General features: G+C 40.5%; 1 protein-coding gene across 2 annotated transcripts in view; it reads right to left on the minus strand.

Annotated features, from left to right (window-relative positions):
* Nucleotides 1-17,198, minus strand: part of PCSK5 (proprotein convertase subtilisin/kexin type 5) — a 300,051-nt gene that overhangs the window by 229,330 nt on the left and 53,523 nt on the right. For both annotated transcript variants that reach the window (XM_084628879.1, XM_084628880.1), the window contains exon 3: nucleotides 7,348-7,461. In XM_084628879.1, coding sequence (XP_084485005.1) covers nucleotides 7,348-7,461 — 114 coding nt within the window. The remainder of the gene's footprint in view (nucleotides 1-7,347; nucleotides 7,462-17,198) is intronic.

The following is a 17,198-nucleotide window of genomic DNA, read 5'->3' on the forward strand; positions in this document are numbered from 1 at the left end:
AATCTATGATTTAATGGTGGCTTTGGGCTGTTTCTAGCAACAATCATGAAAAGTGTGAACATTTTTCCAGCTTTGGACAGGCAGTGGGTGACACTTCTCTCCCCATTCCAAGTCCTCTATGGATGCTGTAGATCACCTTCATTTTCTTTTATGAGAAGTTGACAAGTGTGCTCTTACATTACACTCCTCAACATGCTTTATAATTTTAATGGCTTTCTCAGATATTTCCTCAGATTCTTAGGTAAGGTTCACTGGTATATAAATTTCCTGGATGACCCACTTTAAAGGTGGCTTCAATATTGGACACCATTTTCTCATCGAGTATAACATTTAAAAATATATATTACATATATTTGTGGATTCCTCAGTTATTTTATGCACTAGTTTCTCAGAGGAATACCATCGTGTCCCAGTGATTTACTGTAACTTAAGTTCTAGTTTTCTCTCTGACAGCACCACACCTTCATTAGCTGCAAAGTGTAGCCTTTGGATAGACGTTTTCTTCTTAACTTCTCTGGTGAAATCCAATTCTGAACAATCATTTTGTTTCTATTCAATTCCCAAATCATTTTGATTTTCACATTTACTCCCATATGCTATAACAGATCCATCATCTTTCCCTAGAGCGACTCACATCTGATGTACTTTAAAAATTCTTATTTCTCCTCATACTTTTAGTCAGTCTTCTACTTCTTAGTCTTAGTAAAATCTTCTATTTATATTCAAATAGTGGACCCAAGTGCCCAGCCGGAGCAAACTGAGGGGAGGTCTGCAGGGTTCACAGTGAATGAGACCTGTTCCTTGGGCACAGAGGGCTTGTCTAATAATTATAATTAATAATAATAGGAGTGGTAGGGCTTACCTCTGACAAGCTGACAATGTTGAACAAGGCTTGCCAGCTTTCTGCATTGACAGAAAAGTCATGGTCAGCATCACCTTAATTTGGGGGAGGGATAGCTCAGTGGTTTGAGCATTGGCCTGCTAAACCCAGGGCTGTGAGCTCAATCCTTGAGGGGGCCATTTAGGGATCTGGGGCAAAAATTGGGGACTGGTCCTGCTTTGAGCAGGGGGTTGGACTAGATGACCTCCTGAGGTCCCTTCCAACCCTGATATTCTATGATTCTGATTCTATGAATTAACACAACTCCCTGAGGTCATGTTCTAACTCAATGTGATTCTCTAGTGAAGAAGGGGAAGGTGGACCCTCTATATGGACTCCCTGAATCCACCTCACATACAGTGGAATCAGACTCATTTCATTACCTTTGGGGATATCTACTCCAGGGGGCAAAGCGTAGTTCTTAGGGAGCTACTCCTAACTTGAAATCTAGTCAACTTTTAAAAAATGAATTAAAAATAGTTTCACTTATTACGCCTGTCTCTCAGTCCTCCTACCATTTTTGAGGTTTTACAGACTATGACTCTGAGTACGCTGTCAAATGCACAGAGAAGCATTTTTCCTCAAATCCCTTCCAGTTATAGTGGGACTATTATCACAGGTTAGGTAAAGTATTTTTAGACAGCAGTGGAATTTTGCAGATGACTGCGAACCCTTTTATTAGCTATGTGAATTGATTCGATATGGAACAATTATGAGCAGTCTGCATACTTTATTCACAATAATTAAAGAGATGAAATATGGTAGATATTTTTGGTATTAAACTAATGACACGTAGACAGGAGAGCTGTGCGGATAATATGTTGGACTGTTCACTCTCCAAACTCTAAATATGTATGGGGCCCTCGTCATAGGGAAAGCAAGGTACATGGTCTCTAGTCATTCTTTACTTGATATAAGTTGAGACAAAACCAACTCCTAGCTGTGTAAGTCAATCTTGAGCAATGTTTGAACTGTGACCATCAGAAGAGATATTATGTGTCATTCATCCAAGAAAGGTTATATTCCGCCATGTTAGCTATAAATCATCAGAACTGACAAGTTCAGGTAAGGAAAACATATTGCAATCTTTAAACTAGTATTGTCTCAAGGTGGAGAAAAGTAGCATCTAATGTTTTCTTTTCCTCATTATTAGAAAGCAAAACACAAGAGCAAACACAGATAACTGGACTCTCGAATAATGAAAGACAGTGGACTTGATCTTGCAGATAATGAGTGCCTTCTGTGAGGTGCTGTGCACTTTCTACTCTCCTTACTCTCACTGGAAGTTTAGGGTACTTGGCACTTTAGAGCAGCGGTCTCCAAATTCTTTATGTCGCTCCCCCCTTACCTGTAATGTAAACTGATCGCCCCCCCTGTGAGCTGGAGCCAGAGCAGAGCTGGGAGCAGAGTGGGGCTGGGTGGCGCTCCCTCCCCTCCCTCTGTGATGGCTGGCCCAGGCCCTGCCGAGCCCCCCGACACATTCCTCCCTCACAGTTTGGGGACCACTGCTTTAGAGGCTCAGGCCCTGAGTGAAAGGAATTACAACAGTTTCTAAGTTTCACTTTCTAGGAACATCTTTAGAATCAACATTGAAGAATACAGAGATGGAATATTTGTTTTAAATATGTCTCATGGGATACACATCTCAGGTTTGTGATGAATCAAAGGGGACAGCAGGCATGCCTCCCCACCCCACCCCCCATCACCCCATCACTTCTGGGCATAAATGTCACTAAAATAAGCCCATACCATTTTCTTAGTTCCTATTCATTAAAATGACCAGGTCTGTGGTTGTGAAGCAAAATAAAGGGGGGGGGGGGAGGGGGAGAAGAGAAAGACATTAATCAAATAGTTTGTTTGACATAGTATATAGATAAAAGATCTTGTGTCAACAAATCTCAATGAAATTTACAGCCCTGCTAGAGATTAGACCAGTTCAAGGGCCAAAGGTATCAATCTCAACCTGTAATGAAGTTACTCATTAATCAACATCCATACCAGCACATGATAGTACTTTATTGCTTTCATAATAATGAAGTTTGTAGGTAGCAACCTAGAATCCTCTCTCTACGGTGTGGCAATGACGGATAGTTCTATACAGAGGTTTTTTCCCCTTTCTTTTTGGTTTGTTTCTGACCACCAGAAAAGATACGTGAGTTTAACATATAGAGATGAATTTACAATCACAAATGCAGTGTTATGGGGATGTTTTAGAAATGACCTGAAATAGCTTTGAGGTCACTTATTCAATACTTGTTAATGGTTGCCTCCTCTTTAACTGAACCTTTATGGCAATCAGAATTTCCTGCCTACTGATATATTGTTACCACTCCAGCAATATCACAAATACCGCCATTTATTCAAATCTATCTATCTACATCACCGTGAGTGTCCTGATAGGATAGGGACTAAAGCAACATACAAATTAGATAGATCAAATAAAGACAACCACACATGCTCCAAAAGGCTGGGAAAAGATCCTGTCATGACTCTGATCCAAAGAGAACAGCATCAACAAAGAATTACTGCAAATGTATTACATTTCGGATAAAAATGCTTTTTTCAAAATGCACAATGAACCACTAAACAAACTTTGTCATTTCAATACAGTACTGCAATAAAGTACAGAAAGCATGGATAGAGAAAGCATATAGAAAATCATAGCCTCAAGGATTGAAGATGTGATCACATGGGTTGTAACTAGAGCTGATCAGAAAAACTTTGATAGAACCATTTTTTGTTCTGAAAATGCAGTTCCATCAAAATTGAAATGCTTCACAAAATCACCTTGATTTTTCAGAAATTTCATTTCCGAGAAAAAACAGCGGGGGAAGTTTCAGGCGCTGTTGAAACATCCTGTTTTGACATTTTAGCAATGAAATGTTTCATATTTTTTAGAAATATTTTATTTTGTAATATCACATACAATTGTTATTGTATTATAAAATTTTAAAAGTTCAAATCAAAATAAAACATTTTGGTTTTGTCCAAACAAAATGTTTCGATTGATCTGAAAAATTTTTTTTCCCTGAATTCTCTTTCATGGTAATTTAGAAATGTTCATGTTTCCCTCTGATTTGGGACATAAACCAAATTTTAACATCCGTAGCCTGACATAATATAATAATATCTAGTTCTTATATAGGGCTTTTCATGATTAGATATCAAAGACTTCACAATCTTTCATGTATTTCAACTCACAACACCCCTGTGAGGTAAGGAAGTGGCATTATCCCCATTTCACAGATGGGGAAATGAGGCCTAGAGAGGCTAAGTGACTTGCCCAAGGTCACACAGCAAGTCTGTGGTGGAGCAGGAAATTGAACTTGGGTCTCCCAAGACCTAAATTCTCCCAGCCCCATTATCTTGACTTTCATGAGGAGGAGATATCCACCTTTGATCCTTCCTACCGTGTCAGAGAAGAGATTCTGTATGTTAAACTTTTTTATTTTAATAAAAAGAAAAGGAGGACTTGTGGCATCTTAGAGACTAACCAATTTATTTGAGCATAAGCTTTCGTGAGCTACAGCTCACTTCATCGGATGCATCTGATGAAGTGAGCTGTAGCTCACGAAAGCTTATGCTCAAATAAATTGGTTAGTCTCTAAGGTGCCACAAGTCCTCCTTTTCTTTTTGCAAATACAGACTAACACGGCTGCTACTCTGAAACCTTTTATTTTAATTAAACTTTTTCTGAAATTCTGGATCAAGCACCCCTCCCCTCCTCTTCCTCTCCACCTGAGTTAACATCATAAATAAAACAGTACTACTACTTTGCACTTCTATGCATGGGCCAGGAGAGCCAGTAATTCTGTCACTGCCAGTATCATGGTAACCACTAACATGTACCACAGGGCAGCAAGAACAATGACACCAATACTCATATGTGGCATACGGACAGCAGTGCTATGGTGCAGTTGGAGACTCCTGTAATATGCTATATCCCATAGCAGAAATCATATTCCTGCAGTCATACTTACACCTGTATTCAATGTATATGATTTTGTGAACTAATAAATATACAATAAAATGCTTTAATTAGTAAGTATAGCACAATCATTGAGCAATGTGAGTGGTTTCTATCAAAATCTGTTTGGTATAATAGCCATCATTTAATAAATATCCTTTTCCCCTCCAGTGCCAAGCTGCAGCATTGACAGGGCCCAGTACACATCACTTCCAGCCTTCCCAGGATAAGCACTGTTTGTCACAATAGGAGGTTTTAGAAAGGGAGAATCCATAAGGTTTAAGGGAGATAAGGAAATTATATATAACCAGGGACGAAAGATTCCCTAGAGCTAAACTGGAGAGTTCCCAGGGACTGTGGTAGCCTCCACCAAAACATACTATACACCTAGCTCGAGAGACTTGACCATCCTTTTTCAAAACTTAGTTAATTATTTGGTAGTTTTAAACTGCACCCATTGAGTGCTCTGAGTGTACACATAAAAAAGGATCCTCACAGTATATCAGGAGTCACAGATATCACCCCTTTGAACCCACATATGCATTCCTTAACGCACCTCCTCATCAAGAACCTGGAAAAACAGAGGGATCTTGTATCATGCCCGTAATATCAAAGGTTTCAGGTCTAGTGGACCAAAAAGGGAAGCAAGTTCCAAAGTCAAGAGCCCTTCACTGAAAATTCCCTATTGTATACACATAAATATTCCCCTACTGTATGTCAAGGCTTATTGAGGAGATTTTAAAATTATGCCAGAAATTCAGTAAGTTGAGTCATGCTTGAGGCAGGGACAACAATATGCCTTTCAAGGGATCAGTGATAAGGCTCAGTGATAAATATACGAAAAATCTGGGAAGTCTGGTTATTGCATAGTCTCTGATCAAAGCCCAGCAACCCTGGAACCATGGGCCAAAACCCAAGTCACTCCCTATCCTGATTGGTGACCTACCCATAAAGCATATACTCTTATCTGCACTTGAAGATAAGGCAACTCAGAATATACTGTTATTTGCAAATTACCTTTGGTCTGTGTCCTTTTTGTTTCTCAATTGCAATTTTTAAAAGCATAAAATACAAATGATTCTCACAAGGAGAATTCAAAACTATCTTTGTAAAGCAGCTTTAGGAAAACTCTTGCTAGTATACATCAAATTCTAAAGATCTGGGTTTATGGTTCCATGCAGCATTCACACCAGAGATGATATTCCACTGAAAAAGTGTCTATCCTAAAATTAAACATCTTCTTACATAACAGTTTCAAAAAAGTACATTTCCCCCTCAAGCCTGATGACATTCAAGCCATCGAGTCTCAAAATGCTTACTTCAGTTCAGGGCCCTGCTCTCATCTGAGCTACATGGGTGACCTTGTGTGGAAAGAGGGCTGCAGGGCCAGGATTCCAACCAAGTGTTCAACAGAGCACTAGCAAAGGAGATCAAGACCGTAATGGTTAGCACAACACAAACCCAAAAGGGTGTTCTCACAACTGTGGAAATGGCCAACACAGGCTAGCACATATGCTCACCTGAAGACCATACTGTTCCTATTCAAAGGAGCAGAAACGTGGGCCACAGCAAATGTCTTCTCCAAACTGTCCTGGTCCTTCTCCACTCTGCCTCACAAACATCCTGCTGCTGAATAGGACTAGGCAGTGGCCTGGCTCCCTCTCACTTGCTGACCTGGATCAGATTTGGTCCTACATTCGTTTAATATAGGACAAAATGCCTTTGGATGTGTGATCTATATCCTAAGAAACAAGTGTCTTTGAAGCCAGGCTGGTTTACCATAGGCAAAATTTTCAGTGAACTGGGAAATATGATGATCCTATTATTAAACTGCAGTCATTTGCCTAATTTGATGCTCCCTTCTTCCAAAGCCTGGATATACTCTGACTAAAATACTTCACTTAGGCCATGCAACACAAATTAAGGACATACTATAGTTAAAATCCGTTTGGGTAGCCAAGATCTCCAGTCCAAGCTTTAACTGTGACTGTTACATGTTAAAAAAATTAAAATAAAAGTTTGCTTGTGTCAGACTAAAAGCAACACACAGTCAGATGGAATAGTTCATTATCTAACACACCATATCTGTGTGCCTACTACTGTCACAAAGACATATTTCTGGTCTCCATTCCCTTGCTTGATGATACAGCTGACATTGGAGTCAATGGGAATTATTTGTATTACGTGGGGTCTTGGTGGCAGGGAACTGGGCAGCCAGAGAGGAGGTTTGTTTTTTTCCCTTTCTCAAATAGACCATGGTTATGTCCCTTCCCCTCCCCACTGATGAAACTTTATTCTATAGTTAAAAATTCCAAGAGCACCGCAATAGGAAGCACTCATTATACTTGTAAAGAGTTTACAGACCCTTCCTTAGTTCATGTAAAACTGAGAAGAAAGTTTGCCTTTTTCTGAAGATACTATTTTGTCCCCTACAGAGGATCATAGCACAGCAAATAAACGATTAGCATGAATCAGAGCCAATGGCTGCCTTTATACTTACCATGTACCACATGCTTGGCCACTTGGGATCATTGAAATAAGTGGATTGGGTACCACCAGGTTTATAATCCCTCTTTATCCTTCTTTTAACTACCTGTTGTTGTATCCACTCCACCTGCCAACAAAAAAAATATTTGGTAAGTGTTAGGGTTCCATGGAGATTATCAAGAAATGTGAGCAATCTTGGGAAGTTTCCCATTACTGAAGTCCAAGTCTATTTCATCTTAAAGTGTTCATTTTGGCAAAGGGAATGCAAAGCTCACCTTGTCATTTAGTTCGCAGGAAAATATACCAAATTAGTTAGTACTACATGTTGCTGTGCACAACTATTTAAATCCCCTCCTAACAGGACTTAATTAGCTATCATCTATTGACCAATGCCATTGCATATTTTATTATTCTTTATTATTAATAATAAATAATTAATAAACACCCCATTTTTTATTTATAAACACAAAGATTAACAGTTACTCAAAAGAAAACGAATGGGATTTCCAAGTTTTTTTTTCTTTTTCCTTTATTTAAGTTTTTTCTTGTCAGCTGCTAATACTGCAATGTATTCAAAAGCTCTGTTTAACCAATAACTGAATCAACCTCATGAAAAGACCAAAAAAATAAGATATAATTCATTGCAATGAGATTATTTGTCACGATTCACTCAGTTTTCAGGAACTGTATTTTCTGTAAAATTAAAGTACTTCCCAGAAAAAAGCAGCAGAGTACAGGCTAATAGGTTAAATTACAACAAGAAGCTCAAAATATAAATGAAATAAGAGATCAAGGTCAAAATCAGGCTTCCAAAGTTAAGCTTCTTCTCTGTCAGACACCTCATCAAAGACTCTAAACACATTCAGAAAGGCGATACCAAAAGTGACATCCAGTCCACAGCAGGTATTAATTTGTAATGCTTCTCCCCACCCCCAACACCATTAACCTTTCTAAATGGGAACTTGCTGCTATAAATGTAAATATTGTAAACTATCCACAGTCAAACCCAGATTTTACTTGCATGCTTGTGGCTTACCAACAGCTCATATTGCTGCTGTATTGCTGGTACAGAATAAAAATATAAAAGTTCAATTCACATCTTCCAAAGAAAGAAACGCAGCCATCACCTGCTAACAGCCTGCTCTGTACCTTGCACTCCTGATTCCCAGGCATGTACACACACACACGCACAAAAATAAACTTTACTTTCAAAGCACATCTTTATTTTCTTGTTCCAGCTCAGAGTCACTAGCTAGGGACAATATTAATGTTTTCCCATAGCAGAAAAATGTGTCCAACCATTCATTCTTAATTCTAGTTCAAATCCTGAGATCCTAAACCAGGCAAAACTCCAACTGATTATAATGGGAGTTATGCATGAGTGAAAATTGATGGCCCCATGCTTCCCTGGCTTCTGAAGACAGGGAATGCAGATCATGGTGAGAGGAGAAAGAGGGATCTTTGAACCTGTGGAATCCCTTCTGTGAGGGAGTTCTATGGGGTACCACTTCCATATGGTGGTAGAGGACAGTGTGGGGACTGTGAAAACATAGTTTTTCCCTCTGCACTAAGCAACATCGCTACCTGAGAATTGCTTCAGGTCAGTGGTAGCGGCATGGTTTCGACAGAAAGAGCTGGGATGTCAACAGGCACAGAATAGGAGGGAGCTGGTTGATGCTGTGTAAGCAAGTTGAAGTCCCTTTTCTCTGTCAAATCCTCCAAAATCTACCCCTCTTATATCTGTGGGTGGTAGGGAATTGAGAAAGTTTTGATAAGTCCCCTTTCTCTTCTGGCCACCTCTTTCCTCTTCCAACAGTACGTCTGGCTTGGCTGAAATCCATCTCATGGACTTCTCAGCAAGCCTGGGAATATTTACTGGGTTGTCTGCTGCCATTAAATATTACACACTGCAGAGCTTCATTCAGAAAGGGAAGGCAGCCAATCATTCCTGGGCACCTCTGAAGCAGCAAATTCCTGGAGTATCCAAGACATATAGAGTGTAGCTGGCCAGATGCCAAGAGAGAGGACCAAAGACCTGAGTCTCTACTGATGGCAATTACTGAACACAGAAGAGAGACATATTAAGGTTAAATGGGAGCCAAATTATTTTTAACTCTGTCCCATCAAAAAAGTTGGTGTCCCATAGATCTTCAACAGATGCTCCCTCCCAGCCCCCTATTGGCGGCATGAACTCTCTCTTCCAGACCCTGATAATGGATCCTTGTTTTTTTCCAACTCTTCCTGCCATGTAAAACAACCCAACGCTTCCTAGCACATACAAGGCCACATGTGCTGCACCTTAGCTGACTCACTGGCAAACTAGGTCCCCTTGGACCATGAACCTGTCTTAATCTGACCCTGACTTGTTGAGGTCAGGGAGAAGTGAAACTTCAATACAGCTGGATAAGCAATCAAGGTTTTCAAGGCTTATGCAAACCCAAACTCCAAATCTTTTTTTGATTTAGCCTTTATTGCTTATGACTAGTCACATTTTCAGTATAACAAGGGATCTCTGATGTCTACATTGCACAAACATTTACACTCTGCTGCTGACCACAAAAAAGCTGAAAGTGAATGCAAAATAACAGTGCTTGTGAAGGCTGAAAGCTTTATTAACAAATACAGCAATGTGATCTCAACACTAATCTGCATATAGATGTTTCAAGAGGTACAAATAGTTTATTTTGTCTCAGATCAAATAACTGAGAACACTTATCATAAAATTCCTTAGTGCCAGCAATCATAAACCCTCCCTCACTGCATCATTCCCATCCACCATGGACCCAGAGCAATTACTTGGTACATAGAGAGATTTTGATGTATAAAATTGAACTCATTTGTAAATCAGTGTTCTCATCATTTAGGAGCACGAGGGCTTTGCATTTCAATATACTATCGACGGAGATTGTTTCAGGAAACAATTCACTGTGTTTGGCAAAAGAGGCTAGCAATTGTGTTTTAAAGAACCTATTTGTCTATCACTGGGATCAGACCTGAGAGGTACTGAATGTTTCCTGCAAGATGAGCACCCTTCATTCTTAATGAAGTAAGTGGGAGCTGAGGATGTGAGCACTTTGCAGAAGGTGCTCTGAAGCTTGCAAGATCAGGTCCAAATACTGGAATGACAGATGATATAACTCACTGTCCTACCATAAAACCAAACTGTAAATACATATATACAGCAGATACATTTGCACCATAATGATGCATTCTGATACACTGAGCCTGATTCTCCACTGACTTGCTCCTTGTATTTCAAATATGCTGACCAGCTCTACAGAAGGACCTCAGAAAAATCGAGGAGCCATCTCCTGCACTTTACACACTCCAAAAGGGACCACCACAAACATGAAATGATCACATGCTCCCACACACTGGAAGAAAAAAATCAGGAAACTTACCTGGATATCATGCAGGAAACCCAAAACATCAGTCTAAAAAACCTGATGCCAGCAATCCAACTCAAAAAGAAAAAGTGGAACCAACTACAACAGCTCCACAACCAACAGAACACTACCTCTAGGAGAAACCAAGACACCGTGACCCAGCATATGGACACTACAAGACACCCCAGCATCATTAACCTACCAAGACTACCCTTAACCAAAGCTGAAGGACCGGTACTCTCCAAAGGACTGAACTTCTGCCCCACCACAGAACCTGACACTATATTAACATGTGGGAAACTAAAAGAATTCTTCCACTGGTTCCACCTCAAGGAATTCTTTCACAGTAAAGATGACACCACCCACAACAACCACATCCCCCCCACCAGTCATATGAATAAACAGACATCTGACTGGACACCTCCCAGTGGACAAAACTACACACTGGATCATTACAATAATTGTGTCAGGAAAAAAATGGACTGTGAAATCCTCAACAAACATTACATCCACTATAATCTCTCTACCACCAAAAGGATAGCTACACATTTCCTAAAATCCAATCACCAGATAGTGATCAAACCAACAGAAAAAGGGGATGCTACAGAAGTCCTTAATTGTGATGACTGTGTCAATGAGACCAACAGACAACTCTCTGACACCACCCACTATAAAGAACTAAAAGAAGACCCCAAACCACAATTCACACCAAAATGTAAAGATACCATCAACTCCTTCCCCAAGCAACTCCAAGAAAAGCTCTACAACCTCACCACCAGTAAATCACTCCAGAGACCTTCTACAAGCTTCCCAAGCAACACAAACCAGGGAACCAGGCAGACCGATCATATCTGACCCTGGCACTCTTACTAAAGAAATATCAGGACTCATAGAACTCATCCTCAAACCACTCACCACACAAAAGGCCAGATTTCTTCAAGTCACTATCAAGTTCCTCCAGAAATTCTGTAACATAAACAACTTCCCCAGAATACCTTGCCACCATATTGCCACACAATCCTTGCCACCATAGATGCCACCTCCTTAAACCCCAATATCCTCACCATGATGGTATCACTGCCTGCCTCAAATACCTACAAGATAACGTACAATGCTTTCATCTTCAACCATAGTGACTTTATCTTTAACTACAAACATTTTGTCCAAACCATGAGAACAGCCATGGGAATTAGAGTGGCTCCCCAACATGTCAACCTCTTCATAGGCCAACTTGAGGAAGAATTTCTGGAAAAATGCTCCATGAAGCCAATGTTATACCTGAAGTATATTAATGATATTTTCATCCTCTGCACAGAAGACCTAAACTCCCTAATGGATTTCTACCACATCATCAGCAACCACTAGCCATCCATCAAACTTGTTAGAACATTCTCACACCAGCATCAACTTCTTGGACACTGTGATCAGCCTCAACAGTAGAACCATCCAAATGACTACATACAAGAAACCTACAGATCACCATACTTACCTATGTAGATCCAGCAACCACTCCAGATGCACCACAAAATTTGTTATCTACAGCCAGGCATTCAGATGTTGCAGAATTTGCTCTGAAGAGAAAGCCCAGGATAAACACCTAAACACACTGAAAACCACCTTCATCAGACAAGAACACTCCACCAGAGAAAAAGATCACATCTTGTCAAGGGCCACCCAAATACTCCAAGAGAACCTGCTTCCATAGGCGCCGACTCCGTGGGTGCTCCAGCCCTGGAGCACCCACGGGGAAAAATTGGTGGGTGCTCTGCACTCACCAGCAGCTCCCCACCCCAGCTCACCTCTGCCTCTCCTCCACTCCGCCTCCTCCCCTGAGCGTGCCGCCGCATTCTGTTTCTCCCCCCTCACTCCCAGCACTTGTGCCGCGAAACAGCTGTTTCGCGCAACAAGCCTGGGGGCGGGGGGGGGGGAGAAACGCGGCGCTCTTTGGGCAGGAGATGGGGCCAAGGTGAGGATTTGGGGAGGGGTCCAATAGGGGCAGGGAGGGGTGGAGTTAGGGCGGGGACTTTGGGGCAGGGGTGGAGTAGGGCCAGGGGTGGGGCCGGGGGCGGAGCGCAAGTACCCACCGGCACAGAAAAAAGTTGGCACCTGTGCCTGCTTCAATATACGGGGGAAAACCACTGCCTGCATACCCCTAGCTGTCACCTACCCTCCCACAGTGGGTATCATCAAAAAATTACAACTCATATTTGATGAGAACCACATCCTGAAATAAATCTTTCTTAAACCCCGTCTTCTGGTCTTCAAATAACCCCCCAAACTCACCAAGCTCATCAGAAGAAGAAAGCTCCCCAGAGACCAGGACACCAACTCAAAGCAGTACCAGACCAGACCAAAAAAAAAAAGATGCAAAACCTGCAGACATATCTCCAATGCTACGATGATCAATACCGTCCTCCCACAACACACCTTTCAAGATCCATGGGTCCTACACATGCCTATCACAACATGTGGTGTACCAAACCCAGTGCACTAAATGCTACAATGACAACTATGTGGGTGAAACCAGACAATCACCACACTCTCAAATGAACTCACACAGAAACAGGATAAAAGACAAAACACCATATCACCCATTTGTGAACACTTTTAACAAAGTGATCACTCAAAATCTGATCTTTCAGTAATTGTCCACAAAGGAAATCTGCACAGCGCCTTCAACAGGTGAGTCTGGGTACTTAAATTCATAACGCTGTTAGACACCAAAAATCATGAACTCAATAGGGACACTGGCTTCATAGCTCATTACAATAATTAGTAACATCTCTACCTGCTAATCTGTAATGGCCCATATCAAACCGCTTTTACATAACAATGTAACCCTATAAATGGCCTCCTACAATGTGTTACCCCTTACTCTTAACAATCTGTTCCAACTTGTATTTAACTCAGAAACTCTTTTTTCCTTCCCCAGACCTGAAGAAGAGTTCTGTGTCACTTGAAAGCTTGTACCTTACACCAACAGGAGCTGGTTCAATAGAAAGTATTACCTCACCCATCTTGTCCCTCTCTTGCTCGGGGGGTAGGCATTTATAACATCACAAAGTGGGTGTAAAATGCTACCATTCTGATTTGATTCACTTTGCACAGATACAAATGACAACACAAGGAGCCCAGATGGAGGAAAATCCAGCCCAGTTCACTGTGCCTAATCACAGTCCTCATTCCATTGGTGCTTGTGCATTTTTTTAATCAACACCCTCTGTTGGGATCTGTTTTAATAGCTGTTATAATATAATCTGTTATAATTGCATTGAGGATGTACCAACACACTCATTTGGAGTGTAATTAAAAGCATCACAGGAGACTCGTTTTCTCAGAAAAGGAGCTCAGGTGCATTAGAAACATGACATTTAGTTTACAGAAACTATCACTTCGACAGTACTCACTCCATGGAGCAACAGAGCTTTTTCCTTAGTTAGTGAACAGAAAGCTTGCCAGTTGGTCTTGTCTAAACTGTCTGATCCCTGGGTTGTAATACTGATGAATAGATCAAAACTCAGCAGTTATTTAAATGTCCTGCCATACATTTCCATTTCTCATTTCATGCATATATATACACACGCTTCACTGCCCAATGGCTGGTATAGCATGGATTTGACTGATTCTGTATGAAAAAAGTTCATTTGTTTAAAAATGTTTCCTTTTAAAAAGTGTCCAGTTCACACTTCCTATCCCCTAGTCCTTGAAGGAAAATCTCTGGAGTAAGTGATTATACAGATTCCTACTTCTTGCCAAAAGGAGACTCTATGCAAACAATGAGGTGCATTCTAACATTTCCATAAAGTCACACTTAGCTGAGGGGGAACAGTGCACATTTTCCAATTGACTTCAGCTCCGAAAGTTCCATTTCCTGAATGTCTAGAAATCAAAGCCAACCCAGATTGGAGACCAAACTACTTCAAATAAAAATCATCATTTCCAGTCTCCTCATCTCAGCATTTACAGGGTTGTTCTGTGCACAATATTGCTCTTCTTTACTGACATGCAAGCAGTGCTGCTGAATACAAGTTGCTCTGAGCTAACGCAAATGGCCCTTTTAAAAAAGAGGAGCTAAACAAAACGATGAGATGTTATCTTTCATACAGCAAAACACTTTTCTCTCACTTTACTCTCTCACTCATTCAGTGTAATGAATGCAAAAGTTGTCTTGTAAGAACAGTGAAAATGAAAGTGATTGAACATAAGATGTTGTCAAGAGATGAAAAAACTAACTGTTAATTAACAGAATACTGAATACGTTTAATCAGAAAAAAATTAACCACACCAATGTTTCACAAGTGTAGCTTTCTAAAAAGTTTTCAAAACACTGGAAATTATAATATGGGCCATGCATCTTAACTGCACTATTTCTATTCAACATCTTTTGGGGATTGAGGGCTTTGTCATTATTTTTAATAACACTTCAGTGTGTTTGTTGCAGTAAATATTTTTTAATTTTCAAATGGCATTGGAGATGTGTAGTTTACATTTTCTATTTCTTTGAGCAAATACAGTGCATGTGAATGTGACAGGTAAATAGCAACAGCTACAGACAAACTTAAGGCAAAATCCTGCCCTATGCAGGGAGAAGGGAGGGGTACACAAGAAGAAAAAACAGTGGATGCCAACTATGAATAAGAAGTGGGTTTTACACTAGAATCTATCCTTTTAGCCTTGCAGCATTGGAAACATGCATATGTGGGCCCTGAGTCTAGATAGACAGGCTGCATGCGAATGCCACTCCCAATGCACTCATAGGTCCAATTGTCAAGCCACCATTCACCTAAGCCTAGCCTATGTCTGTAAATTGGAAATAGAAATAGCTGCTCAGCTACCAAGAAAACAGGGACTTTAGAAACACAACAGATTAAACAGACAGAGAGAGAGAGAGAGAGAGAGAACCACCTCAGACAAGAGTCTTGGGAAATGTCAAAAACAAGCAATGAACTTGGATGGCTGTATTGGATGAGTGAGTGGGAGATGTCATGGGGAAAGGTGGACTGGCCAGCAGGCAACACGTTCACTTACTGGGGTGGGTAGCCAGGGAATCGCCTTTTGACATGAAGTGAGCTGTAGCTCACGAAAGCTTATGCTCAAATAAATTGGTTAGTCTCTAAGGTGCCACAAGTCCTCCTTTTCCTTTTGACAATAGACATTGTCTTTTTGCAGTCAATGAACTTAACAATTTAATAGATTTGGTGATTGACTATTTTATGTGATTAGCATGATGAAAGCCACAAACCACATGGACAGATATATGTAATAGTGTTACCCTTATCTCTTCAAGGATTACACCTTATTGACCCCCCTAAAACACATGAACAGCCAGACTACTCCTGCTGGCAAGAACTGTGCATAGATAGGTGCCTGTAGCATACATGAATGTCAAGTCACTGGACTGTGGGAGTCCCCCCTTCCCCTGATCACTTCCAGTGCTGCCAACTGGATTGGTGCTCTTGTGAACTCCCTCACAACACTCTATCTCATTCATAATCTGCAAAACACATCTACCATCCCAGCCTCCTCAGGGCCCTCTTCTGAGTTCTTCTTCATGCCAAGCTGTGTGATGATTCTGGCAAATGCCCACTATGGAGTAGGATATGACCACCAAAACCATCAACATGATTTGAAATGAGGTTTCCAGATATAAAAAATCAGTACACTAACCGATTATAACGTCACCAAGCTCTTTTTATATAAAAAAGACTGCGCTTAACACATATACAAGGAGTGTAAAGACACTACAATACTTTTTTCCTTTTCTCAACAGAAGCATAATGGGATTTCATGTTCAATGGAATGACAAGATTTTTAGCAGTGGATACAGGACAAAATGTGGGAAACATTTAGAAATTTTAAAGATACAATTTATGGTGTTTTGATATTATCTTAGAGCCAATACTTCCAGCCCATACTCTGTAATTGCTCCTGACTTCAAGGGGAGTTTTGCCTGAGTTAGTCTTGAATAATAACTAGAGGACTTGTCTCTTATATTGATCAAGATGAGGTTGGTATTGTCTTAGATTGACTAAAGATGGAAGGAGATATTTAGCAAGGGGAATAGAGAATGGAAGGTGTGTATTCTCATATCCCTATACCTTCCAAATCACAAACTATATCTAAGCATTCTCAATTTGTATTTCACATTTCAACAGTACAAAACCCATGAAGTTGAAGACCTAGAACTAAAATGTCTATCTGCATGAGGATGACACTCCAACACCCTAAAAGCCACATGTAACTTTAGGCATTTGATTTATGAAAAGTTTTTACACATTTCCAGTTTGAAAATTGAAAAAAACCAAACCATTATTGGTGAGCTCTTCATGTTATTTTAAAAACAATGCTTTAAAGAATTGATCTTTTAAAAAACAAACAAACAACGGGCTTAATTTCTCCATCTCTGTACCAGCACTTCGAGCCTCTCAGTAACAGTAGCCGGTCTGCACATAAAAATGGTTGAAGACTGTAGGACAAA

Source organism: Lepidochelys olivacea (genome assembly GCF_965140295.1).
Source record: "Lepidochelys olivacea isolate rLepOli2 genome assembly, chromosome: 5".
Classification (NCBI taxonomy): domain Eukaryota; kingdom Metazoa; phylum Chordata; order Testudines; family Cheloniidae; genus Lepidochelys; species Lepidochelys olivacea.